At 33.2% G+C, this 27,040-nt stretch overlaps 5 protein-coding genes across 9 annotated transcripts; 3 read left to right on the top strand and 2 right to left on the bottom strand.

The window, feature by feature from the left end:
- Positions 1-419: 419 nt before the first annotated feature.
- LOC123918431 (5'-3' exoribonuclease 3) lies at positions 420-8,585 on the top strand. 4 transcript variants are annotated; one of them, XM_045970502.1, is made up of 23 exons: positions 420-853; positions 967-1,069; positions 1,174-1,250; positions 1,567-1,758; positions 1,854-1,973; positions 2,101-2,163; positions 2,382-2,525; positions 2,616-2,780; positions 2,976-3,053; positions 3,161-3,247; positions 3,845-4,123; positions 4,241-4,336; positions 4,435-4,530; positions 4,616-4,686; positions 5,337-5,465; positions 5,554-5,630; positions 5,735-5,775; positions 5,865-5,939; positions 6,090-6,247; positions 6,898-7,014; positions 7,135-7,210; positions 7,401-7,576; positions 7,701-8,585. In XM_045970502.1, exons 1-23 carry the CDS (start codon positions 650-652, stop codon positions 8,380-8,382), a joined length of 3,306 nt encoding a protein of 1,101 aa, XP_045826458.1. In that variant the 5' UTR covers positions 420-649; the 3' UTR covers positions 8,383-8,585. The 4 variants fall into 4 exon arrangements, with proteins under 4 accessions (XP_045826458.1, XP_045826466.1, XP_045826443.1 ...); XM_045970510.1 differs by having other exon boundaries at positions 6,910-7,014; XM_045970487.1 differs by having other exon boundaries at positions 423-853; positions 4,223-4,336.
- A 2,459-nt stretch (positions 8,586-11,044) lies between these two features.
- LOC123902425 (cytokinin riboside 5'-monophosphate phosphoribohydrolase LOG1-like) lies at positions 11,045-13,837 on the top strand. Of its 2 annotated transcripts, XM_045952167.1 has the most exons (7): positions 11,045-11,235; positions 12,176-12,276; positions 12,362-12,398; positions 12,584-12,683; positions 12,789-12,859; positions 12,975-13,118; positions 13,706-13,837. In XM_045952167.1, exons 1-7 carry the CDS (start codon positions 11,095-11,097, stop codon positions 13,778-13,780), a joined length of 669 nt encoding a protein of 222 aa, XP_045808123.1. In that variant the 5' UTR covers positions 11,045-11,094; the 3' UTR covers positions 13,781-13,837. The 2 variants fall into 2 exon arrangements, with proteins under 2 accessions (XP_045808123.1, XP_045808117.1); XM_045952161.1 differs by having other exon boundaries at positions 12,584-12,859.
- Positions 13,440-17,909, bottom strand: LOC123902418 (transcription factor bHLH140). Its single transcript, XM_045952149.1, has 6 exons — positions 17,747-17,909; positions 17,531-17,640; positions 16,227-17,191; positions 15,108-15,768; positions 14,851-15,021; positions 13,440-14,188 (listed from the first exon to the last, which is right to left on the bottom strand). Exons 1-6 carry the CDS (start codon positions 17,763-17,765, stop codon positions 13,868-13,870), a joined length of 2,247 nt encoding a protein of 748 aa, XP_045808105.1. The 5' UTR covers positions 17,766-17,909; the 3' UTR covers positions 13,440-13,867.
- Positions 17,910-19,035: 1,126 nt separating this feature from the next.
- On the top strand, positions 19,036-21,892 carry LOC123902439 (L10-interacting MYB domain-containing protein-like). The gene is made up of 3 exons (XM_045952176.1): positions 19,036-19,154; positions 20,623-20,952; positions 21,118-21,892. Exons 2-3 carry the CDS (start codon positions 20,623-20,625, stop codon positions 21,694-21,696), a joined length of 909 nt encoding a protein of 302 aa, XP_045808132.1. The 5' UTR covers positions 19,036-19,154; the 3' UTR covers positions 21,697-21,892.
- A 1,037-nt stretch (positions 21,893-22,929) lies between these two features.
- LOC123902451 (protein SPA, chloroplastic) lies at positions 22,930-25,334 on the bottom strand. Its single transcript, XM_045952182.1, has 5 exons — positions 25,057-25,334; positions 24,844-24,927; positions 24,651-24,702; positions 23,502-23,658; positions 22,930-23,261 (listed from the first exon to the last, which is right to left on the bottom strand). Exons 1-5 carry the CDS (start codon positions 25,216-25,218, stop codon positions 23,240-23,242), a joined length of 477 nt encoding a protein of 158 aa, XP_045808138.1. The 5' UTR covers positions 25,219-25,334; the 3' UTR covers positions 22,930-23,239.
- Positions 25,335-27,040: the final 1,706 nt, after the last annotated feature.

The raw sequence follows: 27,040 nt of genomic DNA on the forward strand, positions 1-27,040 counted from the left end.
AAAAATAAAAAAGTTACTGCAAGACGAAAGTGTAATCCATCCATTTTGTGCCATATCATGTTGTCAAAATTGTTGTTAGAATATCATTACTCAAAATAAATATCTCACTACATTGTTTTTATTGACAAATCTCATTGCAAAACAAATCTTATTGACAAATCTCAAGTACATATCTACGCACTTAAAAACAAATATCTCACTACATCTTCTTTTCTTTTTTTTTGGAGAAACAAACCTTGATAATTTTATGTTCAAACTCGAAATATAGTTGTTTAAATCAAAATTCAAATTCTTATCCGAGATTTATTAACAGTTTAAACTCAATCACTTGATTTAATTGGACCTATTGTAGTAAGACATCTCTATTAAGCCCAAAGAATATTCCTAATATATACCTATATATATCAACTAAATCTTTTTTGTGAAACATAAAATATATCTTTTTTTATTTTTTTTATTTTTTTATTTTGATAAGCTAACATAAAATTAAAATATATCTACTCTGCTGCGCCGCAAACTACAAACTACAAATCGGTAACCTTAACCTAAAACTACAAACTATTAATATTATCTTCGGCGGCAACGTTCTCTTCCCACAATTCTTCGTTTTTCCGATCGAATTTCGTCGATCTGAGTTTGAGAGTGAACGATGGGAGTTCCGGCTTTCTACCGATGGCTCGCGGAAAAATATCCGATGGTGATTGTCGACGCAGTTGAAGAAGAACCTGTTGTTATCGAAGGTGTTGAAATCCCAATTGATTTGAGTAAACCAAACCCTAATAATCTCGAATACGATAACCTTTATCTTGATATGAATGGTATCATTCATCCTTGTTTTCATCCTGAGGATAGGGTAATAATAATAATCTTTCTCTTTCTCATTATGAATGAATCACGATTAATTATTATTATTATTGTTGTTGTTGTGAATGTTTTTGATATTAATTTTGATTTATGTGATTGCAGCCATCACCGACATCTTTCGAGGAGGTGTTTGAGTGTATGTTTGATTACATTGATAGGTTGTTTAACATGGTGCGACCTAGGAAGCTGCTGTTTATGGCTATTGGTTTGTGTTCTCTCTTTGTTTTGATTTGAATGTTAGTTTTTAATGGTTTTTGTTGTTGGTGATGGCAAAGCTTAATTTTGAATTTTTGGTTTTAAATTGTATAGATGGTGTTGCACCGAGGGCTAAAATGAACCAGCAACGGTCTAGGCGGTTTAGGGCAGCTAAAGACGCAGCTGATGCGGTAGGTTGCGCAGCTTAATTTTGAATTTTGGGTTTTAAATTGTATAGATGTTGTTTGATTACATTGATAGGTTGTTTCAACAATCTGCTATTGTTAGGCAATACTCAATTTAGTAGGAAGTGTTGTTAAATAGTAGCTATAGTAGTGCTACAGCATTGTAGTGCAGAGGAATTAGAACAAATCACTATTTTATGATATCCATGATTGACAACACTGCGAGTAGTTCATTCTTGCATATCCTCTGATTTCTGTATGTTACTGATATGCGTTTGACTTTAATCTCTCCCTTTTTGACTTTTTTTCTCTGGTATGATAGGCTGCTGAAGAGTCAAGGTTACGGGAGGAATTTGAAAGTGAGGGCAGAAAGCTTCCTCCTAAGGAAGAGTCACAAACTTTTGATTCAAATGTAATCACGCCTGGAACTGAATTCATGGCTGTTTTATCAATTGCACTTCAGTACTATGTTCATCTTAGGCTGAACAATGACCCTGGTTGGAAAAATATCAAGGTAAGTTGTACTGTTATATAAATTGTATGGCTGCAATATGTGTTTCTCATTTGAGTGTTGATTCTTAATACGGTGATTCATGTGTATATCTGCAGGTTATTCTTTCTGATGCAAATGTTCCTGGTGAAGGGGAGCATAAGATTATGTCCTATATTCGCCTTCAAAGAAATCTTGAAGGATATGATCCGAATACACGACATTGCCTGTATGGTTTGGTATATATCTTCCAATATTTTGTTATTCTTGGAAAGCAACTTCTTTTTTACTTTTATTCGACGTCTTCTGCACAGGAGTTATCATGGACTTAATCAATTTGTTCATATTATTTTTGTTTTCTTACAGGATGCTGATTTGATTATGTTGGGTCTGGCTACCCATGAAATCCATTTTTCAATTCTTAGAGAGGTTTGTGTACTATCAGCATAGTAACATAATTACATATAAAATTTTCTCAAGTCTCTGAATTATTGCATATCAGCATAGTAAAATAATTACATGATGTTAATTATTGTAAAATAATGATTGTTATTGAAGTATGTATATGCATTATGCAATATTATTGGCTTGTCTCTGTCAGACTTTCCTGGGGATTTACTCATTGGTAAAATAATGGGTTATTGCAGGTTGTATTTACTCCTGGTCCAGACAAATGCTTTGTGTGTGGTCAAGTGGGTCATATGGCTGCAGAATGTGAAGGAAAGGCCAAAAGGAAGTCAGGGGAATTTGATGAAAAGGGCGATGCTATTGTTGTTAAAAAGCCTTTCCAGGTCAGCGTTTGAGATAAATTATTAATTTCACAATGAAATAGTGACGGGGCTTCGGGATTTAATTCTTACTTGTGCATATTTCTTTTGTAGTTTCTGAACATTTGGACTCTGAGGGAATATCTGGAGTTTGAGATGAGAATACCTAATGCTCCTTTTGAGATTGATTTTGAATGCATATTGGATGATTTTATCTTCATATGCTTTTTTGTTGGAAATGATTTCCTACCACATATGCCTACGCTGGAGATTCGTGAGGTAAGGGTTATATTTTATAAGCATTAATTTGCAGATTTTGTCCGTACTGAAAGTACTTGGTCTTTTAGGATACAGGAGTGATGGTTTATGATACCTATGGAATTATGATACCAGTTTTATTATCTAAAGTTCAAATTTTTGTGCTGATTTGTTTATATAACTATACAGTTTTCTGAAATTTCATTATTTTTATAGGGTGCAATTAACTTGCTGATGGCAGTATACAAGAAGGAATTTAAGGAATTGGGTGGTTATTTGACAAATGGTAGTAAGGTACTTGATAGTAGCAAGGGTGATGATTGACATATATGTAGCATCTATGTTGTTTCGATCTAAATCAAACTTGTGCATAACATCTCTTTTCCCCCTTCTTTTCTCAGCCAAATTTGAGCAGGGTGGAGCATTTTATTCAGGCTGTTGGATCATACGAAGACAGCATATTCCAGAAAAGAGCTCGACAGCAACAGGTCTGTTTATCTTGGATAACTATATCGTTATATTAGCCTGCAGTTAGCTTTGGTTGATGATCAAGAACTGTAAATATCATTTATTATGTATTTATTATATGTTGTGGCTGATCTTGAAATAATTATAGGAAACAATGCCGAGTATTCGGCATGCTCATATTCAATTGCTACGTTGTCTGAATTTATGATTTTGGAAGATTAATTTGTTCAGATATTTTTCATGCATTTTGTATTGTAATACTAACATGGTTCACAATGAGTTTGTTATTTCATTATTTACTTTTACCATTGATCTAGTTGCATATTTTCCCCAGTGAAAACAAGGCAGAGAGATATCATTAGTCTATGCCCAATATCTGTACCGTATTTATGCCATGCCTTTGTGCAGGAAAATGGTTGCTAATTCTTTAGTTTTTCTCGCAATTTCTATCCATGTATTTTTGTATATGAATCGAAGGGAACCATTTTGAAACAGATAGGTCAACAAGTTCATATCTCGCCGTGTAGTTTTTCATGTTCATAATAACAGATGTTTGACTGCTTGGTTTGAATTGATTCTTCCTTTGTGTTTTACTGTTTCTTTTAATCTCTTTTTAGCGAACCGTGGAAAGAATTAAGCGTCAAAAGTCACAAGCAAGAAGAGGAGATGATGTTGGGCCTCAAGTTCAACCTGAGTCTCTAGTTCCAGTTACACAATTCCGCGGTTCTCGTCTCGCTTCAGCTCCAATGGTTTCACCATTTCAACAAGCTGGGCCCACCTCAGTCAGAAAAGGTAATAAAGAAGTCCATGAGAGGCCCAGTAAAGTTTCTAGGTCATATTCAGGAGCAACTGTTGCTGCTGCAATCGTTGCAGCGGAGAATAGCCTTTTAGAAGATGTAAGTTTAAAAAGAATATTAATAGCTTGTTAAATAATGGTTTTTCTAAGTGTGTTATATTGAGATGTTGATTTCTCTGTACTTTTTCGTGGAGTTTAGTATTCTTCTGCTTTTCAGGCTCAAGATAACAAAGACGACTTGAAAATAAAGCTGAAGGGGATACTTCGTGACAAATCTGATGTGTTCAACTCAAAAGGTGGTCATGAGGACAAGGTAAAGCATAGAAAACAGATAATGCCTGTTTTTAGTATATGATTTCCTTTTTCTTAATTATTTCATTGCATTGTTGTTAATATTTTTTGTTTTAATAGATTAAGTTGGGAGAACCAGGCTGGAAAGAGAGGTATTATGAAGAAAAGTTTTCTGCTCAAACTCCTGAAGAACTTGATGCTATACGGAAAGATGTTGTAAGTTGGGAAATTGAAGTTTTCTTGGTTTTGAATTTGAGTCGTATGAAGATCTGGGTTTTTCTTATTGCGATTTATTGTTTAGGTCTTGAAATATACTGAGGGTCTATGCTGGGTGATGCATTATTATTATGAAGGTGTTTGTTCTTGGCAATGGTGAGTTCTTTTTCTAATTTTCTCTGGAATGCTGTATGACTCTTAAGTTGTGTTTGCTCTCCTTTGCCTTTTATATGGGACTTGTTGTATTATCAACCTTCCTCACCTCGATGAGAAACTTGTGATAATCAAATTTTGTCTTTTGTTGGATTGAAATTTATCGTGAGATAAGTGGTGCGTGCTCAGCACATGTTCCTGATCTCTCTTTCCACTGTTCTGCTGATGTTTCTGTATAGATCTTATGTGGTATTCTAAGTGAATGTTGGATGTGTCATAGATCACCGCCACCTGACCAATTCTTGATGAATAACTTTCTCGGTTTTGGTGTAAAACACCTTATTTAAGACCAGATTTGGTGCGAAGATTATTCTCTCAATCATATTTTGAATAACAAACCTGTTGAGAGATTGTGAATCTTTGTACCATTGATTCTCTTTTTCTTGGTTGTTTCATGTTTTCTTCTTTGTTTAGGATTACATGTTATCCTTCATTCCCTTTGCTTGCTATCATCCCACCGAATTAATTCTTTTTTCCTTTTTACTTTCCTTGACTTTGATATTCAATATTTTATTGAACCATAGTGCATACCCATTACCCAAGAGTTGCTTGTTTTGTGTTTATTCGTTTTCTTATTTTCTTTTACAAAACAGGTTTTATCCGTATCATTATGCTCCCTTTGCGTCTGATCTCAAGGACCTTGGTGAGCTCAATATTAACTTTGAGCTGGGTACTCCATTCAAACCATTTGATCAGCTTCTTGGAGTTTTTCCTGCTGCAAGGTTTACTTGCTATCCCATTTTTTCCTTAAAATTGTAACTTGAACAAAACTGAAGTTTCTGTAACGTGGAAAATTTGATGTATATGCAGCTCTCATGCTCTGCCCGAGCCGTATAGGAAACTTATGACTGATCCCAACTCGCCAATTATTGACTTCTATCCAATAGGTATGTCTGTAATAATACAGCGCACACTCAAAATGTTTTAGAAGTTTCACTGAATTATTATCTGTATTGCTCTCCCCTATGTAATATTTGATGTCATGTATCAGATTTTGATGTGGACATGAATGGCAAACGCTATGCTTGGCAGGTTTGCCTCCTCGTTATGTTTGCTTTTCTTTTTCTTTTTTTTCTAGCTTGACAGCAACATGGTTTGTAATAAAATCCTTCTTTCTTTAGGGTATTGCAAAGTTACCTTTTATTGATGAAGCCCGTCTCCTTCAGGAAGTGCGGAAAATAGAAGACTTGTTAACGGTATAGCTCTTTCCTTCATTAAGTTTTATCAATGCACATTTGTTCCATTCATTGCTCTCACTTCCTTCCCCTCTTGTTCTCACACCCCCTTATCATATACTGATTTTAGTTATATTTTGTTGGTATCCTATGTCTGTTAAAAAATAATAGCCAGAGGAAAAGCGACGAAATGCAATAATGTTCGAGATGCTTTTTGTAAATTCATGTCATCCTCTCTCTGCGTGCATTAGTACACTCGACAACAAATGTAGAAACATGTCCAACTCTGAACGCGCTGATGTCAAAGAAAAAATTGATCCCAATGAAAGGTTGGTATAAAAAGTGTTGCAATTTTTTAACTTTTGAACTTGCTTTTTGGGTGAGAAACAATTAAATTAATTTTCTTTTAATCATAATGGTAAAGATGTTGTATCTGATGGAGCATTAATTAATGTAATGCATTGTGCCAACTGCAATTATTCTCATGATTATGATGTGTCTAGCTATTAGCTCTATTATGCTTTTATGGAATTTTTAAATTGATTTTTTCTTTTAGAAGTTATTGAAAAATGACTCGATATATAAAAAACATGTCAAATACTAGTATAACATAGCATGCTAAAATGTGGATCCAAGCATATTGAAATTTAGATTGCTGTTAACCTATTAAAGTCCATGGACTGGGGTTAACTACTTGCACTCATGGCTAATTTTGAAATAGCCATGGGGAACTGTAGCTAACCCTTTTAAGCAATCTGTGTCATTGTGTCTCAGTTCTTGACTGGAATTGGTACTTTGCCGTCATCTTTAAATATGCTACTTCATTGGATTAGCATATTGAAACCTTTGATTGTGTATTTTTCTTTTTTCAAAATGACAGGTGGTTTGTATGCATCAAATTATTTTTGTTTGCATCGTATATTTTATTTTATAATGGCAAATTTAAGATCTTGCTGGACTATTTTCTGATGTTATTTAGGGATACATGCAGTGGTGGAATGAATGGTTACATATCCTTATGTGGTGGAGAACCTTGCCCTCCCATCTTCAGGTCCCCTATTGCAGGCATGGAAGACATTATGGATAATCATGTCATGTAAGTTTACTAATGATGAGTATAATAATTTAATAAAAGCATTATTTATTATCACACCCTTTATATTTTTTTAAATAACTCAAGTGATTTATGTTTCTTATTTGCTCCACTGGTGCTCAGATGTGCAATATATAGACTTCCAGATGTACATGAACATATAACCCGACCTCCACATGGAGTTAAATTTCCAAAGAAGGTATTAAATTTTCTACCTTTTGCTTATTAATAGTGCTCTAACTCCTGGTTTCTCTTCTCGGGTTCACTGCTCAATTTCAGTGGTTTACTTTGTAAGACCATACTGTGTTCAACCTAGCATGCTTCTAGTGTTTCATCTGCTCATACTTTCAATATTGCTGAAAATATAACATTGTTTGCCTTTTCTTCAGATTGTGACTCTTGGGGATCTAAAACCTGAACCCGTGTTATGGCATGAGGATAATGGTAGGAGATTTAATGAGGGTAATGGTAGGAGATTTAATGAGGATAATGGTAGGAGATTTAATGAGGATAATGGTAGAAGATTTAATGAGGATAATGGTAGAAGATTTAATGAAAGTGGAAGGTAAGGTTTTTGTTTAATTATATTGCGCAAAAAGAGTTGAAATTAAATTTGTTATTTGCCATCGAATAGTTTGCAATATCATGTGATCAAAACTGTTAATGGGGCTCTGATTTATCTATTTCAGGAGAAACCCTCCAGGAGCTATATCCGGTCGGGAGCTAGGAGATGCAGCACACAGAATGGTTGCAAATTCATTACAGATCAGGACGGACTCAAATAGATACCAGCATGCTAATGGATCTACAATGCCTTATAATGGACCAAGGGGACAGAGACCATCACACCATGGCCATAACTATGGATCACACCCTGGCCAAGATTATAGATCACGCCCTGGCTATGCCGTAATGCCGCCTTTATCAGTTCCTCCGCAGTATATACCATACGCTGCTGTCCCTCCAGTGGAGTATGGTTATAATCAACCATACTCTCCACCAGTGCTGCCTAGTCCTCATCAACACCAATCAAATTCTTTTCCAAGAGGGGACCACCAAAACCCTAGATCACAACATTATGAAAGAAATAGCCATCATGTTAATGGTGGAAATGCAAGGCATTCCTCAGGAAACAATCAGAATCCTCATTTTACAAATACACAAGGTTCATTTGCCCATCAAAGTCACCACGGCGCTGGTCGCCACAGCCGAAACTTCCGACCATTTAGAGGTTCTACTACCCATTGGACTTCTTCGGCTAACCCTAGTGGGTCTAGGGAATACGGTCAACATTCGGCCAATCATTATTCTTTATTAGATAGAGGAGCAAGCCGGAAGCCGAGGCCTCCAACCAATCATAATCACAAATAAATTATCCCTTATAGGGAGTATCTTACCCGACGCTAATTTTAGAATTGTTGTACTATGTATTTCTTTCGCCCATTTAGATTTGTGTGAGCTGTGCACTACTATTTTCACTGTCCAAACATGAACAGAGGAACAATTGTGTAATCCTAGGACTCAAATTTGGTTACATTGTCATTCAATTTGAAAGGCCTTTCAATTGTTATTTATCTCGAGTCTCCCTTTTATATGCGTTTATTTTTCAGTTCACGAAGTGCCGATTTACTCTTGTTCCTTTATGGGTTTAATATATTGTGTCATGTCAACATGTGTTAATGGTACATGTTAAAAGATCTTAAAAATAGTACTCCATTTATTATAAAATTTAGGGTAAATTACAATTACCTCCCCTAAGGTCAATGTATATACATTCAACACCCCTAATATTTTCCCAAAACTCATTCACCTCCCCCTGCTGTTAGAACCTACTAACTTCTGTTACACCTCCTAACCTTAAAATAAGGATGTAAACAGGGAAACAGAGGAAGAGTCAATTCATCAAAAGCAACTTTTTTCTCAGTATATGAAGTTGATTCTTAACAATTTTCCTCGTATTTATCATCCTCTCAATCTAATCACCTCAAATTACCAAAAAAATAAAAATTTAATAGTACATTTTACAGCATATTTGTTGTTGATACCACACAAAAAAAAGAACAAAACTAAAGTGACCGGAGGAAGCATGCATTGGTTAATTTTTTATAGACAAAATTAAACTCAATACACAACTTGAGTTATTCTTTATTTCAAAGGTGGTCAACTGTGGACAAGTGATCTATCGAATATGAATTTTATAAAATTCACTATTGGATTGAAAGTTTATATTGTATAGATCATCCATAAATTTTTAAATTTTTTTGAAAATCATTTAATGTGTTATTGAAACCCATCAAGATTTACTTTATTTAATAAACCGTTAATCTTAATATGTCTCAATAACATCAAATGATTTTCAATTTTTCTAAATTTTTTTTATGGATGATCTATATGATCTAAACTTTCAATTCAGCGGTGAATTTTTTAAAATTCGTATTCGTTATAATGTTATTTGTGACTGATCCACCATGGACCACTTGATGAAATGGTCCATATTAGAATTTACCTTCAAAATAATTGTCATACAATTTAAATTTTACAAATGTATTTAATTATTTATTAAAAAAATAATTGTCATAAAAGAGATGTACTTCTACATTTTTACAATTTTTTTATACGTGATTTCACAAAAAGATGTACTTTTTAGAAGATTTTTCATAAAAGAGACACGTAATATACAATCACTTTTTTACAGACAGATGTGATTCAATGTCATTTGAGAGGCCTATGAGATGGGATGAGCCAGATGAGAGGAATAAAAAGAAATTTTGAAGAACGGAGGAGACAAAAGTCTTTTATACCTTATCTCTCTGAGAAGTACTTCTTCCGTCTCATAATATAAGCAAAAAAAATATTTTTATATTTATTAAGAAAAGTAAAATATGATAATTTTAAGATGACTTTTTGATGAAATAAGTTTTATGGGAAGATGTGAAAAGAGTTTTTATTGGTTATTGATTATAGGGAAAAGAAAAGAGAGAATAAATTAAGTAAAAGTCTATCTTGAAAATAATAAAAGTTAGTTTTTTTACTTATAATTTGGGGCATGAAAAAGTGATTTTTTTGTTTATAATATGAGATGGAGGGAGTAGGTATAAGAGTTCTAATTATTTTCACTTTATTTCAAATTTATTGTGGTGGCTATACATTACACACATAATTTTGCAGCACTTAACCCTAGTGGAGGGTAAAACAAACGCTTCAAGGAGAGGTTTTGGTATTGACTGAGAGATAGTGTTTCCATAATCGGGGGATAGAGCTAATTACATGATACTTAAATAAGAGATATAAATAAAGTTGGTTAATAGTTTAAATGGAGGAGGTTAAGAAACTTAGATTTAGAGTTAATTAAGTGATGATAAAAAGAATGATAGGTAAATGCTAGAGTTTTCAACAACATAAAGACTTAACTAACAATAGAGATTAAGGTTCATACTACTAACGAGAGTTGGATTTAGCAGAAAGATTAGAGAAACTCATAAAATATTCGAAATACTTGTTCTGTCTTAAAATATAAATAAAAATTTGTCAATAAAAATAAATATATTTAGTTCAAATTTTGAATCAAACATATCAAATTCTTTTAACTCATTTTTGTTTATATTTTCAGACGAGACGAAAGAGTGCTAATTAGAAGATGTTTCTATATTTAGTATTGAATAATGTCTCAAAAAATATGAATACCTCCCACAAAAAGAATGAATGAGGAACCACTCCCTAAATTGAGACATGATTCGTGAATTGTAGACATGAATATTATAATAATATATGATACCACTAGTAGCATTATTGTGTGCATTATATGTGGGACATAGATGATGGATGAAATATGACAGAACTGCAAGCACCAATTTCACCTTGATTCTTGTCCATTTGCTATCCAACAAGAAAAAGAAAGATAAAAAGAGTCCTTTTGCTACTTTCTACTTTTTCTTTTGGTCAGTAAAATAAACACGTTTCCATATTCTATTCTCTGTCTCATTCTCACCCATCCATTTTATTTATACCACTATATTTCATTCATCATAACATATTAACAACCAATTCAAGCTACAAATATCATTAAAATAATTTTTCACTATAATGGAAATTCATCAACAAAAACAACAATCCATGAAGTTGAGTAGTAGTAGTAAGTTCAAACGTATTTGTGTCTTTTGTGGCACCAGCCTTGGCAAAAATCCAAGCTACCAACATGCTGCCATTCAATTTGCCAAACAACTGGTATATATATATATTTTTTTTTTCTACACTTTCCATTAATTTTTCTCAATTATTATTCTCGAGGACCATATAAAAATACAGTTAGTTAAGTGTTGATTTGATTGAATGAGAGAATGGAATTAATAAACAAATTAAAATCATATAATATATGGCTTTTGGTGTCATTTTTGTTGTTCTTCGGGTTAAACTAGGTTTTTGTGTTTTTTTTCCTTTCTATTACAAAGGTTTTTGTGTTTCTAATTATTATTATTATTTAATTGACATATGTTGTGAGTGTAAAATAGTTTTGCATGACAAAAACATGTCATACTATACTGCATAAGTTTATTTTTAATTATTATAAAATAACAACAAAATACTATGTTCTCATTGGATAATGGATATTAGTGTAAGGTGTATAATTTTTTTGTCTCTTATATTTACCAACATCATCAAATATGTAAAAGTCAAAAACCAAAATACGGTTACTTATTTTGGTTCAATTTAGGAAAAAATACTAATAGAGAATGATCTAACCAATAAGTTATAAGGGAAAATTTGTCAAACAAAATTGATGTATCTAGTACAAATTTTTAACTAAATATATCAACTTTCTTTGATCAATTTTTCCTTATATTTTGGGATGGAGGAAGTATGTTGGTCATATATATAAACTTATATAAGTTATCCACTAACTCAAAAATTTGCTACGCCAAACAAGTCAGGTTTAGATTCTTTAAAATTAATAAAGTAAAAAATTAATTCATGGTTAAGATTACCTCAGTTTAGAGTAGTCAGATTCAAGTATATTTGTCACTATTTAAATTTTGATCTCACACCGTTTGCTTCAAACTACATAGGTACCAAAATTAGAGTGTACTTTGGAGCTCATTAAAATTTATATATTTGGTTCGGGCGTATGAAAATTGAATTTTAAAATGAATCGAATGAATTAATACAGGTGGAGAGGAACATTGATTTGGTATATGGAGGAGGAAGCAATATTGGTTTGATGGGTTTAATATCTCAAGTTATGTTTGATGGAGGACGCCATGTCATAAGGTAACTCACTCATCTTTTTGTTTCTTTCTTTCTTTCTTTCTTTCTTGTGATGCATTGTAATTGATCAACTATCCTATTGTTGCAGGGTCATCCCTAAGACTAAGACTCTCATGCCAAGAGAGGTATTGTCTTCAACTTTATTTTGTTTTCCAAGAATTGTCGCTATGTCTAAATACTCTGAGATTTACAACTCACACACACTGTATACCAACCACTTATATTAAGCTAGGTGCAAATTATCACTGTTATTCCCGTAACAAGTTTAATAAATGACTGAAATTTCATGACTATATATTACGAGGATCAGATAACAGGAGAGAGTATCGGAGAAGTTTGGACTGTATCGGACATGCACCAACGCAAGGCCGAAATGGCTCGACAAGCTGATGCTTTTATCGCCTTGCCAGGTTACTTACTTTTCACTCCAATAAAGAAAGATAATCAATCTTTGGTCACAAATAATATATTAGTTTGGCATTTAACACTAAATTCTTTTAAGATATATTATACAGGTGGGTATGGCACTCTGGAAGTACTATTGGAAGTGATTACCTGGGCTCAACTAGGAATCCATGATAAACCCGTAAGTATTAATAAAAGTGCAGTGCAATTTATGAGTTTTGTCACTCATGTAAAATGGTACAAATGCAATAGTTTTGAATGATTACTAATGGGAAAATGGATTGGTTGCATTATAGGTGGGACTGTTGAACGTGGATGGGTACTATAACTCGTTGCTGTCATTCATAGACAATGCTGTAAATGAAGGTTTCATAACACCTGATGCCCGTCATATTATTGTGTCTGCCCATACTGCCCAAGACCTCATGTGCAAGCTTGAGGTACGTACCTACACGGACCCGGATTCTATGCAGTAAAATTTTCCCACAATTTCTCACAGTAACGAATCTCAACCATTTATTTAAGATCGAACGGTTAAGATTACATACACAGTTTCACACAATAAAACAATAACGCCGATTTCAAATCGGACGGTCTAGCGTGAAACCCGTTTCCGTACACACACAATATTATACTGCACTTGCTCTAGCATAAGTTTTTTGCTATCCCTTTTTCAAAAAAAGTTTTTGATTACCATTTCATTCAAGTAGTGTAGTACTAGCATTTCTTTCAAGTAGTACTAGTAAATAACACAATGTAACTCACATATTAACCAAGTGATTAGACACAAGTAATTAATATACATCAGTTAAAGTCAAATCGTTCCAGATAGCGTCAAAGTTTGATATCTAACTAAAACAAAAATTAGTCAAGCAAGCTTTTCCAACTCTCACCAGTTGAGCTACAAATTTTCAGAACCTTTTTTTCTTCATGAGAATCCAAGAGTTCATAGAAAGAAAAGAAGAATATAAGACAAATATACTACAAAATAGCTATTCATTTGTTAACTCCTTGCTAATTATACCAGGAATACGTCCCCAAGCACTGTGGTGTGGCCCCAAAGCAACGTTGGGAGAATGACCAGGAGTTCATAAACAATTAACCCTGCAATTCTAGATTTTCTCTATTTGACCAAGACGAATATATATATATATATATATATATATATTCCTTTTGTATATAGAAGCGTTTACCTGGTGCATGCACTGACCAAACACCCGTTTTCGAGTAAGTAAGCAGGAAAGGGTGCTTGGCAGCTACTAATATGTGATTTTAGGCGCGGTATGTTTGGATGTGCACTTTTACATCTTTGGCACCTCAACTCCATAGACAGTAGCTTGTCATCATCTTTCAATGTTGCTTTTCCATGATTAGATACCTCCTCAATTATATCTACTGAGTCACGAAAGAAAGCAGTGTTAAACGAGTTCCAATGCTTCTTATTTTTCAAATGCTTTGATTCGAAGTCCTGGCTAATAACATGTAAATGTAGTTGTCGCATTGACGGAGCCTGCAGAATGTAGACATGTCCAGAAAGATCAGCATGTATGTATGTATGTATGTATGTATGTATGTATGTATGTATAATGTGTGTATCTGTATAATGTCCAAAAATGGGTGAAAATAAAAGAGTTTTAACAGCCCATGAATATCTTAGTTTGCAACTAAAACCTAAAAAGCATGCCCGTAAAATAAATAAAAAAGCTTAGCCATTTGAAGTTACTTGCAGATGCTCCTCCTTCTCAACCAAACTATAACATGATTGGTTTTTCTTGTGCATATATATGGGTAATTGATGAAGAAAAAACTAGTAATTAAATATCTTTATCGTGTGCAAAGTACCTTCCACACACTAGAAACTCCTTTAATAATAGCTTATTTGTTTTACAAATTTCAAATATATTCTTTAACTGTTTCACTGGTGAATTATCACTTGAATAGTCGAGTTAATGGCAAAATATGCCTAGCCATAAACGAAGTCAATTTTCAACATCCATTGAATTTGAATTCAATTTAGCCGCTAACTAACTTTTAATATGTTTTATGATCGAAAGCATACTTGTCCAAAGTCACTCATTAACCAAAAAGCACATGGATCTTCATTTTCTTTTCTGTTTCTGGGCAGCGGAAGTGAAAAAAAGAAAATATATCTTGAATATAAACACTACATACCGAGTGATATCCAAGGCGAAATACTAGTGAAGCATTTTCGCTCAAGAATTTCTCAGCCCATTTTAAACCCACTGCATGCATCCTTTTCAATACCGAAAGGTGCTCCTCTTGGACATCTGACAGGCAATCAAGACCTCTACTACGTGACAACACCAGAACATGCTTCTGTGCCTGCCAAGCACAAGGAAATTCAGTATGATACATTTACAGAGTCAAGCATGTCAGAAAAAATGAAGAATAAAAGGGACAAATTTCACCTTAGGATACATATCATTCAATACAACAATGTCTTCTGAAATTTCAAGCAAGTGATCCTTATGCTTTTCAGGATGCATAGCTATTTGGTGAAGAGCTTGAGCCCATGACCCCCAAGCCTTCCTCGTGCTGCCATCAGTTCTTCTATGCTCTGAATCTACCTTTTCATCCTTAGAACCCGTAAAGGTCAATTCAAAACCATCGTGAGTTCCCTTGTATTTCTTGCTTTTTTCCGGTCCATGATCAGCATCTCTCTTACTCTTTTGATCAGAATTAGTGGAATGATTTATTGAACACTTTTCAGACTGATCCTGCAACTCCAAAGTCTTTTTCCCAAGGTTTTCATTATGCTGCATCTGGTTCCTAACGATTGATGCAAAACCTTCAAATAGTGATGCATAAGCATCTTGGAGAACTTTGCAGCCTTTTTCATAATCATTGTTAAGACAATTTGGTCTTTGTGGATTCATGTTAGGTCCAAGGACATGTATTACATGGGTCACACCTTCTCTTGTGAACAATGGAGAAGAAGAAGGTAGAGGGACAACAACAGCATTCCCAGGTGAAAGAGTCTTCGCTTTTTCTTTGGTTGCAGACTCCAGTTCAGGACCTGCGGCATCAAAAATTGATGCATTAACTCCTCCGCCACCAGGTTTTAGCCGCCTGCAAAGGTTTTTTCATTCAACCAAGAGAACATGTGAAAAATGACAGGTTTTAATTGACTGAAAACATATTTTATCCGTGGGAAATAAGTCGAAACTAATGAGATTTACATCAATAAGAAATGCTTTGGTATTAACTGAAATAATTAGAAAGGGATGACCAAAACAAAGGTAGTTTAGTTAATGCATTGGTGGCAGAAGAAAAATCAAATAAAAAAAGGTGAAAAGCTTTAATCTAGAACTTGATCATAAAATTACAGTTAACAAGAAATTTCCAAATGCGGTATCAGACAACTAGAGACTGAGGAAATCCTAACACTAAGAATAGGGCCTAACATATAAAACTCATATTATCACACATATGAATCTCTAAGAGGTCTACTTTCTTGTGTGTTTATTAAGTTTATATTTGAGCTCGGAATTACATTATTTTTATACACCGAATTCATATAATCTTACCAATTGGCAGCATTAGCTATGACATTACACCGCAAACCTCCTGTGGAATGAAGGCGAGTGATGTCTCCAACATGGGTAAAGAACTTTTGGGTATCAATGTTCTTTTCTGCCACTTTGGATTTAACTAAGGACAAAATCTTTGACTTGTGTGTCAAGTCGACTAGAACAAGCCTGGCATTCCCCATCTTTTTTGAGTACTCCGCGACCTTCTCAACAATGATATCAGCTGCCTTGTCATGGTTAAATTGGAAATCAGCTGTTGAAATAGATGGAAATGCCAGTGTTGGGGGATCATCCAAAGAAATTTGATTGTGATAGGAACCGGCAGATTTATCAGCCTGGCCTTTTGTTTCCTTTGACCCTAACTTGGAATTATCATGCGGTGATGTAATTTTTTCCTTATCTTTGCAGAGGGAATCATTTTTCCCAGGAGTCTGGGAAGTAGAGTCTCCGATGACATTTTCTTTAGATGCAGTATCAACTGGAACCTCTGCCTTTTTCAGGAATTTCATTATACTAGATTGGATTTTGGAATCTGGATTTTTCTGACCAAAGCAACCATGTGAAAGGTTCTCTAGTGGCCCAAGTTTTTGGTATGTATCAATAGCATCTTTGACATTGCTCTCACTCTGACAAAATGTTATTCGGTTAAAGCCTTCACTTAATTTGGGCAGCTCTTTACTTTGAAGCATTCTATTCACAACTGCAGCAGCTTTTCCACCTTGCAAATTTCCTTCATGCCCAGATCGTTTAACAGATCGAGAAATACAAAGCTTAGCAGGAAGATCAAGTACAACTGCATGCATATCTATTTGGGTTTCACCCCGAAGCTTTAAAAAATCTGATCTCTGTTCTCTGTTAAGATTGCACCTGTCAATGAATACACTCTTCCCATCCTTCAATGCTCTAGCTGCACTACTTAAGCATTGAGCTTTAGTTCCTGCTTTACCATTTCCAATAGTGTCCTAAAGCAAAAGAAAGAAAGAAAGTACAACAATTGTTAGTCAAGATTCAAAACCATCAATCAAGTGTTACCAAGAGATTATTATTGCTGCCTAACATCACAAAAACTTATTTCATTCTCTTCATGATACTAACTTCCAAACAGGGGATTAAGATTTCCCTAAGACCCTAACCCTCCATCCAAACACACCTAAAGCCCTCAAGAAGACTAGAACTAGAACTAGAACTATTGGTTATTAGTTACCACTACTTACCATGAAATAAAAAAAAGCAAAAAACTAGAGTGATGAAAATGAAACCCAGTGAGGCATTTAATCAAACAGGTAAAAGGGAAAAAAAACCTGACAAACGCGAAGCCAAGGACGAGAAGAGGAACGCATAACCTCATCACAGAAGGTTGATTTCCCGCTTCCAGGCGCACCCACTAAGATTACCAAAATGGGTTTTGCATCTGCGTGTCATTAACGAACAAAAAGAGGGTTTAATTAATTTGCATTATTCATTTTCGTAAATGTATAAAGATAGAGAGAGAGTGAAGAAAGGTTGTAGAAGGAAACCTTTGTTGTCGAGGTCCATGTCCTTGAACAAGATTCTATGATCGGAGTTGTGTCAGTTTTTGGGTTGAAGACAACATATATAGTGTAGGGTATAGTAGTACTTTGCTTATACTAGTTTATTTTTTTTTAAAAAGAAAAAATTGACAAAAACTATTATAAACTCACGTTTCAATTATTATATAAGAGTGACGAAATCAAGAAACCAAACTCTTGTGACTAGATAAGAGTTTCTCGTGGAGGAGTCAATATTCGAACCTGGTCATAAATAAATTATTGTATTAATTTAGTTGCTAAAATATCATTGACATTCACTATTCAATTTATTATAGAGATGAAAGTCTTGAGTGGTCACAAAAATTTGATTATTTTGTCGCACATTTGATTAAAAGTGAAAAGAAAAAATAATTAAATAATATATAGATTTTAAAGAGAATGGTTTACAAGCAAATCCGTGTCTCCAAAATCCATGAATATTATTTTTAAGATAATTAATAATTTTGTCATTCAAAAAAATGAACAACATAACTTATTATTCGTTTACTTTTCTTTTATAATTATTTAATGAATTACTTTATATTAAAAAAAAATTAGAGAGTTAACACAAAAGTATATATTACAAGTTTATTACTTCATTTTCTACCATATTAACAAATAACATCTAGATTAAGAAATAACTAAGTTGCATAAAAAATATATATATAATTGAATATGTTGGTCCAATGAACATAGTTCAGTCAAAAGAAACATCATATTATATATATATATATATATATGCATAAGTCGGTATTTAATTTAGGATTATGTACTATTCGGTTTAAAAAGTGGATTTTTAACTTTTAGAATATTTGACAAATAGTGCACTAAAGACAATGGTTAAGGAAGCTTAAAATGTCAAACTTGGATTCTCTCGACCAATCTCTCCTTTAATAAAATTCATTAACTACCTAATAATTTAGTTTTTATTTTGACCATTTTGTTGGCCTATTCTTTCTTATTGACTAAAAAAACAAGTCAATTTTTTTTTTGACAAGTAACCTAATGACTAGAAAATAAATAAGTGAAATGTTAAAAGTTCGAACTCCGACTCTTACATATGATATCTAAATTTTGTCAATTGAATTAAGCTCACGTAGACAAAACAAGCCAATATCTTATTGAAGAATAAAAAAGAATATTTTTCCAGTTGGAGGAGTGTAAAAGCTTAAATAATAAATAAATAATTAAATTATTATAAAGAATTCTTTTTTTTGACACAATAAATAAATAAATAAATTTAAAACTGAATATTCACGTTCTCTGCAAAATTAAATTCGGTTACTTGTTTCTTCCTCACACTGCTGAAAAGTACACAAATTATCGAATTCAACATTTCTTCAACACCCACCCAGCAGTCAGTTAAGAGAAGAAGGTATCCAATTTCAAAACCTTCATTCTTAGGGTTTTACCTTTCTATTCTTTAATTCAATCTCGATTATATTATTTCCCTTTTCATTTTACTTTCGTTATTTTTTTCGTAAACATTATTACCTTTTTGCACACACAGCAATTACAATGTTTTGTTTAGAGGAAAATGTTGATAGTTAGTTGCTAGTAACGTTAGGGTAGGGTAGGGATTCAATTCAAATATCTGTAGCACCGGCAATTCTGATCGAAGGCGTATCCGGTGTTTGACACGATACATATGCAATTACATTTAATTAATTTATTTTCTCAAATTATAATTATTGTTGTTGTGTCAGTGTCGTGTTCGGTGTTTGTGTCAGTGATTCTTAGATAGATTCAAACTCACATTACCTTTACTCTGCAACCCTTATGTTTCTCACATCACTCATTTATTCTTTTTCTTAGAAACTATATACATTGAGTATAGTAGCTAATTACTGTAGCAATTTTTTTTGAGAGCAGAGAATCTGATTGATGCAGTTAAAAATGAAGTAGTAAATTTGATTGAGAAATTGGATGACTTACATTTTGAGTTTGTGTTTCGACTTCGATTTGTTAAAGTTTGATATAAGAAATCCGTTATTCAATCAACTACTTCGATTTACTAACTGTGTCAATCAATCATTGGTTTTTTTATCCAATGTATTAAGGGAGTATGTTTACTAGTCGGTCGTTGAGCTGGATGCCGAGTTTTCAAAAAAAAAAAAAGAAAGAAAAAGGAGTATGTTTACTCGTAGATTTGTATTTATTTAACTGAATTTGAGCCTTGAAATGCAGAACAAAGGGAGTTCCTTGTTCTAAAGGAAGATGCTCGGCATGAGTTTAGTTGATAGATATGTAGTATTGGAATGGGGTTTATTTTCACTACGTCCCTTGGTTTGATGTTTTCTGGTTTGTCCATGTTGGTCTTTTGAAATCTTTGTTATGTTTATTTCTATTTACTAATCAAATGTTGGAGGTCTTTTGATATAGTATTAGTATAGCAATTCCGTGATACGAAGAAAAAAAAAGTGAAATTTGAGGCTGTATTCTCTTTATTTGTATTTCTTTTTCTTCCTGCATAGTTAACTTGAGTGTCACTGTTGTTGAACTGATTATTTAGGATGTTAGTTGGTGGGGGTTAAGTCCTCCCTCATATCTGCACATAATTGGAATCTTGAATCCTTCCTGGTTGGATATATTAGTCTTTACTATTTCCCTTTTAAAAAATTTAGGTTGTCATTTTTCCTTTTCCAATGATATTTGGTGGCAACTTTTGTTTTAGTTACTTTTGCTGCCTCGTGTAAAAATGAAACTGTTGATCATGACTTGGGTAGATATAAGCTTTTTAGTGAAGATTTCATCTTAACTGTTAGTGTAATAAATGCAAAATGTTTTTTGAAGAGAATCTTATTGAGCAAATTACTGACGTTTGAGCACTCATTCAAGTGCAGATGGAACTTGAACCCAGTAATCAATCCAAGCAAGAGCGTTCAAGGACAAGATGGACGGCACCCCTTGACAAGGTATTTGCAGACTTGGTTGTCAAGCAGATTCAGCTGGGGAATAGACAAAATGATGTTTTTGACAAGAAAACGTGGAATCACATTCGTGATGAGTTTAACAGGCAAACAGATCTTAATTTCAATAATAATCAATTGAGGAAACATCTAGATGTTCTTCGGACACGCTTCTATAATTTGAAAACTACAAATGATCAAAATAATGGCTTTGTAATTGATGATCCCCTTTACATTGGCCTTGAACAGTGGGAAGACATAGGGGTAAGTTAAGTTCCTTTATCATAATATTTTCCTTATGCATGTAATGTCAACCGTTTATTTTCTCATCAACAGTTGAGATTACTTATATTATTCTCTAAATTGAATTTTTTACTTTAGAAGAATCAAATCTAGTTTTAATATGAATTTGTTACGTTTTCTGTACAGGCACAGCCTAGGAATGAAACAGTTAAAGGGAAAGAATGTCCGATATATAAGCAACTCTGCACAATATTCACAGACTCTCCCGCCGATGGGAAATATGCTCAATCTAGTCACTATGAAGAGTTAGATAAATCAGTCGATGCTGCTGGCTTGATTTCATATCCAGAAATTGGGGTCTCACATTATGAAAATCCATCAACCTCAAAATCCATTCTAGGGAATATCTCAACTGTTGAGAAAGTGATCAAGAATTCTCTTGATAGAAAAAGGAAACGGCTTAATGAAACACAAACTACTAGTCTGGATCAAGACACATGCAATGCTATGGCAGACACCTTGTTAGAGATGCTTGATGTGTCGAGGGTAAGGGCGGTTGTTTTGAATGTAAGTGATGATAAATATTCCATAACAAACTGCATTAGGGCTCTGGATGAAATACAAGGCATTGATCAACAGCTCTATTTTTCTGCACTGGACCTCTTTGAGAATCCTAGTTTCAGAGAGACATTCATTTCTTTAAAAAGTATCAAGATTCGGCTTACATGGTTACAAGGAAAGTGCAGTAAAAGTTGGTTTCGTTAGTACAGGTTTAAGTCATTTTGAAGTTGACTTATTTTTTACTTAGGCTATAGGCTAAGTATATACTCTTCTTTTTTTTTGCTTTGCTGTAAGTAATTTTTTATTACCTCTTGCAACCTTTCGCAACTGTTTACAAGTGCCATTTCATCTGAACATGATTCCTGTAGTTATTTCTTCCAATACGATATGATTTTGATGATCCATTTTATCTACACATATCTTTGGTACCTGTTAATTAAATGTAAACTGATGGCGTATTTTGCAAAAAAAATTGTTATGTTTATGATTTATGATTTATGACTTGAACCATTTTATTTCGAATTTGTAAATCATTAACTTAATATATATTCTTTTAAAGCGTTCCAAACATAAGGCGAACGAATTTTCTTTCAGAAATGTTTTATCTGTAATGACAAAAATGATGACAGAACAGAGAAAACTTCTGTTGTACTTCATTCTACTGATAAAAAGGACCCAAATTTCATGTACCTTCATTCAGAAATAGTATTAACAAATTACAAGCCAAGGGTATGTAAACAAAAGGCGTAGCTGTGCTAATCTGAACTAAAACGGTTTAGATTACTCACTAATAAAACCATTTTAAAGCAATCTCAACCATAATTTGAGATGGGACAGTTGAGATCGAAAATTGTGCGATGTAGTTACTACACCAAATCCAAATTATGGGATACACCATGATTCTTATGGGTCTAGTTACTTGCATATTAACTATTAAGCCATCTTTCATTTGCTAATAAAAACACAGTTTTCAGTATAGTTGCTGCATCAGTGCATCTTTATAACTTTTCATGGTGGGTGACTGCATAAGGAAACCCATTCTAATCTTCTCTTCAATAATCCCAAGTAAAAAGCGAAAAACCATATCAACTCCACAGAAGAAAAACCTATCACAGACTAGGAGAACTTGATTTCACATTTCAAATTTAGAGCTCCATAAAGCATAATGCCATAATCAATCAAAACTCAAAGCTATCCTTAACGCTGCTAACTTAGGAACTCATCATCACTTTTGCAGTAATAAAAAGCAAAACTGGCATGGCTTCTACCAATTTCAGGCCATAACACATAAATTTCCTCTCACTTTAGAGGCTAATTATGCTTCTAGTATCGTTGTTACAGTGGCGATACAAAATTTGAACCAATAACCTTGAACAATTTAGAGACACATCTCTCACCCTACCCTTACCACTACTGTAGCTTATTATCCTTCTAATATTGATAAGAAAGTAGTAATAATATTTGGCATTTAAGATTGTCAACTCAAACAAAATAAGAACTAACAGTGATACTAATTTCGGCATAGTTACTTTCTCCTGGGACCATATACACGACAAAATTCAATCTTTACATAGATAGGTTATGAAAGAGAATAGCTTAATATCACTGGTTAAAATTGTAAACCAAATGAAAGCATCAACATGATTATCATAGTTGTATTCAGTGTGTACTGAGACCAAAGAAATTGAACGAGTACATTAACATCACGATTAAATCTGAAATCAGCGGCTTTCAATCTTAGCTTGTCTCAGTCATCATCTTTGAATTCTCTGATCAAATATTAAAGACAAAACGTGTTAACAATAGAAGAGCAAAGAATCCTAAACTAACTTTTCAAATTACCAAGATTTAGTTCCCGGTAGTGATTAGTGATTTGACTAGAAGATATGCTATCCCAGGCAAAGCATGTGCCGAATGAAGAATTATCATGTTATGCATAATGACTAAACTTATTCATTAGTAGACTATAAATTATGGAGGTAAAAAAATCAGACTGTACAAACCCGTACCTACGATCAAGGTATCGAGGTTGAATACCAGACCCTTGACATGTTGTGCATGTCAGCGAACCAGCACCTTCACAATTTATGCAGCGAGAGACCTCCGTCTCAGCCCCACCAAGTTCAACTGTCACATTACCAGTTCCCAAACAAAATCTGCATTTCTCTGGCGAAAATGTAACATTTTCAAACATAAGCTTGGTAAAAAAATTATCAAACAATTGCATTTCCATTTCCACTCTTATAAAAGGCCACAAAATTAAGTTGCTAAACATATACTCTAGCATATCCCCCGCCTGCTGTAGCGCTGAAACAATAAATTTTCGTACTCATATCTGTGATTTCTTTTCTTATTAATTCAGAACAGTTGAATTGTTTCCCTTTTCAATTCTCAAGTTGTAGCGCAATTAATTGTAAATTTCATAGACAGGTTCATACATGAAATCTTTAGTAACTTGTGGAATAATGACTTCAAGATTTACCTTCAAACCATAGCACTAAAACAGAGGAATATCTTAAGCAATTAGAATGCAACTGAATAACAATATTAACAACGAATCCTTTCGCTATATGGAACCGAACTGATTACATTCACAACCTAATGTTATGCAACTAGCACAATTCAAATACTATATAAACTTGTTAAATAATAACTTCTCGTGCAAGTTGAAATTCAATTCTCCATTTAATTTTTTTCTCCAGAATTTCTATCATTTAGCTTATCGATAAACACTACTGATAAGGAATTTATCGTGTAAGTCAAGAATCATAGACATATTAAGAGTCTATTTGGATTGACTTATTTGAGTTTATCTATTAGCATAAGCACTTATAAAAATCAGCTTAGTTCCATAAGCTCTCCAAGATACCTTATGAGAAGCTTACAGCTTATACGAAAACAGTTTAACTTTATTTCATCTTTAGTTATGGAAATTGCATAGAGCAAGTGTTTATGCTATAAGTTGCAATTTAAACTGGATATCCAAACATAGCCTAAGTTCCAATCAAATAAGAAGCTAATACAAAATTCTGGCCTTACACTACAACAAACAATATTAGATAAGTAACTTAACCAAAAAAAAATAATTACATAAGTAACTAATTACTATTGATTAGTATAATTGTGATGATGAAATTGAAGAGAATGATAATACTTACGAGCTCCGGATCCATTGCATGGGAAGCATGGCTGCCTGTTATCTCTCTTATTCTGCAACAACAAACAAGGTATATATAAGCATATAAATAAATTTTAATCCAATACATTATTATATAATACATATAGTTGATACTAATAAGAATATGATATAGTACTAATAACAAACAAAAAAAAAAGGTAAAAACACTTAACCGCATTATCAATTTGTGTTTCATAGAACACTGGAATGCCAATTCCAACAGCCACACTCAAAACACCAACAGTTATAGCCACTACCTGAAAACAAACAAACAGAAAACACATTCATAATTTAAAACAAACATGTTTAACAACAACATAAAAAAGAAAGAACAATATCTTGTTTTTTTTTTTGACATAGATAAGAAATAGGAGGAAAATAAAAACCGTGTTTTGATCAAGTTCAATAGCTCTAATACGTGGATAAAATGTGGGTTTTGGTTGAAATTTATTTGTAGCTAATGGGGTGATAGGTAAAGATTTAAGAGGTGAAGAAGAAAGAAAGGATGAATGAAATTGAGGAAGAGAAAGTGAACATGATATTGTCATAATTTTTCACATTCACTTCAACTTCAACTAAGTGTTGAATCAGAATATGAGTGAATGAATGTGATGATTGTGAGGCAATGAAATGAAACTCCAAACAAACAAACATCATCCATTCACTGATACTGGAGGAGCTGTCACAACCACATTGTCATACTTCCATCTGCCACGTGGCTTCATTTTTCACATTTCTCAATTTTTCTTAGTTTTTTTTTTGTTGGGTCATAAGCAATTGGATTATCATGGGACTTATAAGACCAACCCAAAGCCCACCTCTTTGGAAAGACTGAAACTTTAGATGGAATTTCTTTTGGAGTTACTTGTCCCGTCTTTCTCATTACTCAAACATTGTCCACCACTTAAGTAGTGAACAGCTTGTTTCCCAAAATTACTGATTTTTATACATCCACTACTTAAATAACCAATGTGTAAAAATAGGACACGCGAGGCGCGAGTAAACAATAGGGTATAGAACATGCATACAAGCCTTGGTGACACCACAGAGATACTAACATACTAGTATAACACCACGTATCCCATAACATGAAGATGAGGTGGCTATACTTATGAATTTGTCATTCTCTATTGTTGATACTGTTTGGTCATGTTGAAACACTGTTGAATAGGCATGGCACACTGATACAATTGCTGGGAATGGTGTGACATTCATCATTGTAGCGGTGATACGAAGACAACACGTTAGTTCAATATATTATTTAAAATATTTCATTCATAAAGTCTTGTGATAATGCTTGCTAGCTAACTTGGCAGAAAATTTACTCTGTTAGATAAAAAATGAAAAATTGTAAAACTCTATGTAACCCTAATCCGTGTCAAATCCTCTCAAAGAAAGAGTGTTATCTTTTCCTTAATAATAGTTAAATCATACTTAACTATTTGTATATAACTACTTTTCCTAATTTCATGATAAAAAATAATTATAAATTTATATATTAACAGGTTACTGTTACCTCTGAATAAGTAAAACTCTATAAAAGGCACTTGTTTTCTTCAACAGACTTGTTTTCTTTCAATTCACCACTCCTCATTCACCTTCTTATATATTTCATTTTAATGTTGTTATAGATCCAGTTGATTTGATCTATGGCTCATTATGATTCTAAATATGTAACTTTGGTTAAATTGGTTGGTGAAGAAGACCTAAAATGGAAATGCAGAGTAATATGTTTGAGGGCCATACAAGCATGTCAAGATTAGTGGAGATCAAACATCTTAAACATATTTGTTGAAAGTGAGGAAATTTGGAAAACAGGAATATCTTATATGTTAGGAAAAGTAAGCTCAGAAATGTTACATTTTTTTTTTTTGTTAAGAAACATTAGTTATTAGTTATTCATAGATGTTAGATGTTTATTTTGTTTGCTTTCCTGAAGTGTGTAATATGCAGCTGATTTATGTTCTGGTCCAATTACTTAACTTTCTTTCATGTGAATTTTATAAGTGATAATAAATGGTTTACTTTGTACATTTTTGTTGCTATGATATGTAAAATCTTCTTTTGTTGTTGTGATAATATATTCAATCTTTTGAAGATTAATGTTCTATTAATTATTTTCTCATCTAAAATGACGGTGGGTATATATTTAGCTAACAAACAGGCAACACCATATGAATAGGGGGTGCGAAAACAAATTTTCACCTTTGTAAAATCAAAGAACAAATCACTTGACCCAATAAGCCATCTTGGGCCTCTGTTCTGATCATTTCTTTTTAGGCCCCCTTGACTTTGTTTACCCCCGAAAATCCACTTTTTCCCTTGAAAAAAATTCGATTCGCAGAAATCGAAGTTTTTTATAGTTCAAAT

Source organism: Trifolium pratense, linkage group LG1 (genome assembly GCF_020283565.1).
Source record: "Trifolium pratense cultivar HEN17-A07 linkage group LG1, ARS_RC_1.1, whole genome shotgun sequence".
In the NCBI taxonomy this organism is placed as follows: Eukaryota; Viridiplantae; Streptophyta; class Magnoliopsida; order Fabales; family Fabaceae; genus Trifolium; species Trifolium pratense.

Bases quoted from the DNA above. Each gene is read 5' to 3' on its own strand.
- LOC123918431 (XM_045970487.1), top strand. From the start codon at position 650: ATGGGAGTTCCGGCTTTCTACCGATGGCTCGCGGAAAAATATCCGATG. The intron at 1,759-1,853 runs GTAAGTTGTACT...GTATATCTGCAG, and splicing joins CTGGTTGGAAAAATATCAAG to GTTATTCTTTCTGATGCAAA. The intron at 1,974-2,100 runs GTATATATCTTC...GTTTTCTTACAG, and splicing joins GACATTGCCTGTATGGTTTG to GATGCTGATTTGATTATGTT.
- LOC123902425 (XM_045952161.1), top strand. From the start codon at position 11,095: ATGGAAATTCATCAACAAAAACAACAATCCATGAAGTTGAGTAGTAGT. The intron at 12,277-12,361 runs GTAACTCACTCA...CTATTGTTGCAG, and splicing joins GGAGGACGCCATGTCATAAG to GGTCATCCCTAAGACTAAGA. The intron at 12,860-12,974 runs GTAAGTATTAAT...GTTGCATTATAG, and splicing joins TAGGAATCCATGATAAACCC to GTGGGACTGTTGAACGTGGA.
- LOC123902418 (XM_045952149.1), bottom strand. The intron at 15,769-16,226 runs GTAAGATTATAT...AAACCTTTGCAG, and splicing joins ATAGCTAATGCTGCCAATTG to GCGGCTAAAACCTGGTGGCG. The intron at 14,189-14,850 runs GTATGTAGTGTT...TACATTCTGCAG, and splicing joins TTCGCCTTGGATATCACTCG to GCTCCGTCAATGCGACAACT.
- LOC123902439 (XM_045952176.1), top strand. From the start codon at position 20,623: ATGGAACTTGAACCCAGTAATCAATCCAAGCAAGAGCGTTCAAGGACA. The intron at 20,953-21,117 runs GTAAGTTAAGTT...TTTTCTGTACAG, and splicing joins AACAGTGGGAAGACATAGGG to GCACAGCCTAGGAATGAAAC.
- LOC123902451 (XM_045952182.1), bottom strand. From the start codon at position 25,218: ATGACAATATCATGTTCACTTTCTCTTCCTCAATTTCATTCATCCTTT. The intron at 24,703-24,843 runs GTTAAGTGTTTT...TTGTTGTTGCAG, and splicing joins AAACACAAATTGATAATGCG to AATAAGAGAGATAACAGGCA. The intron at 23,659-24,650 runs GTAAGTATTATC...CATTTTCGCCAG, and splicing joins ATGCAATGGATCCGGAGCTC to AGAAATGCAGATTTTGTTTG.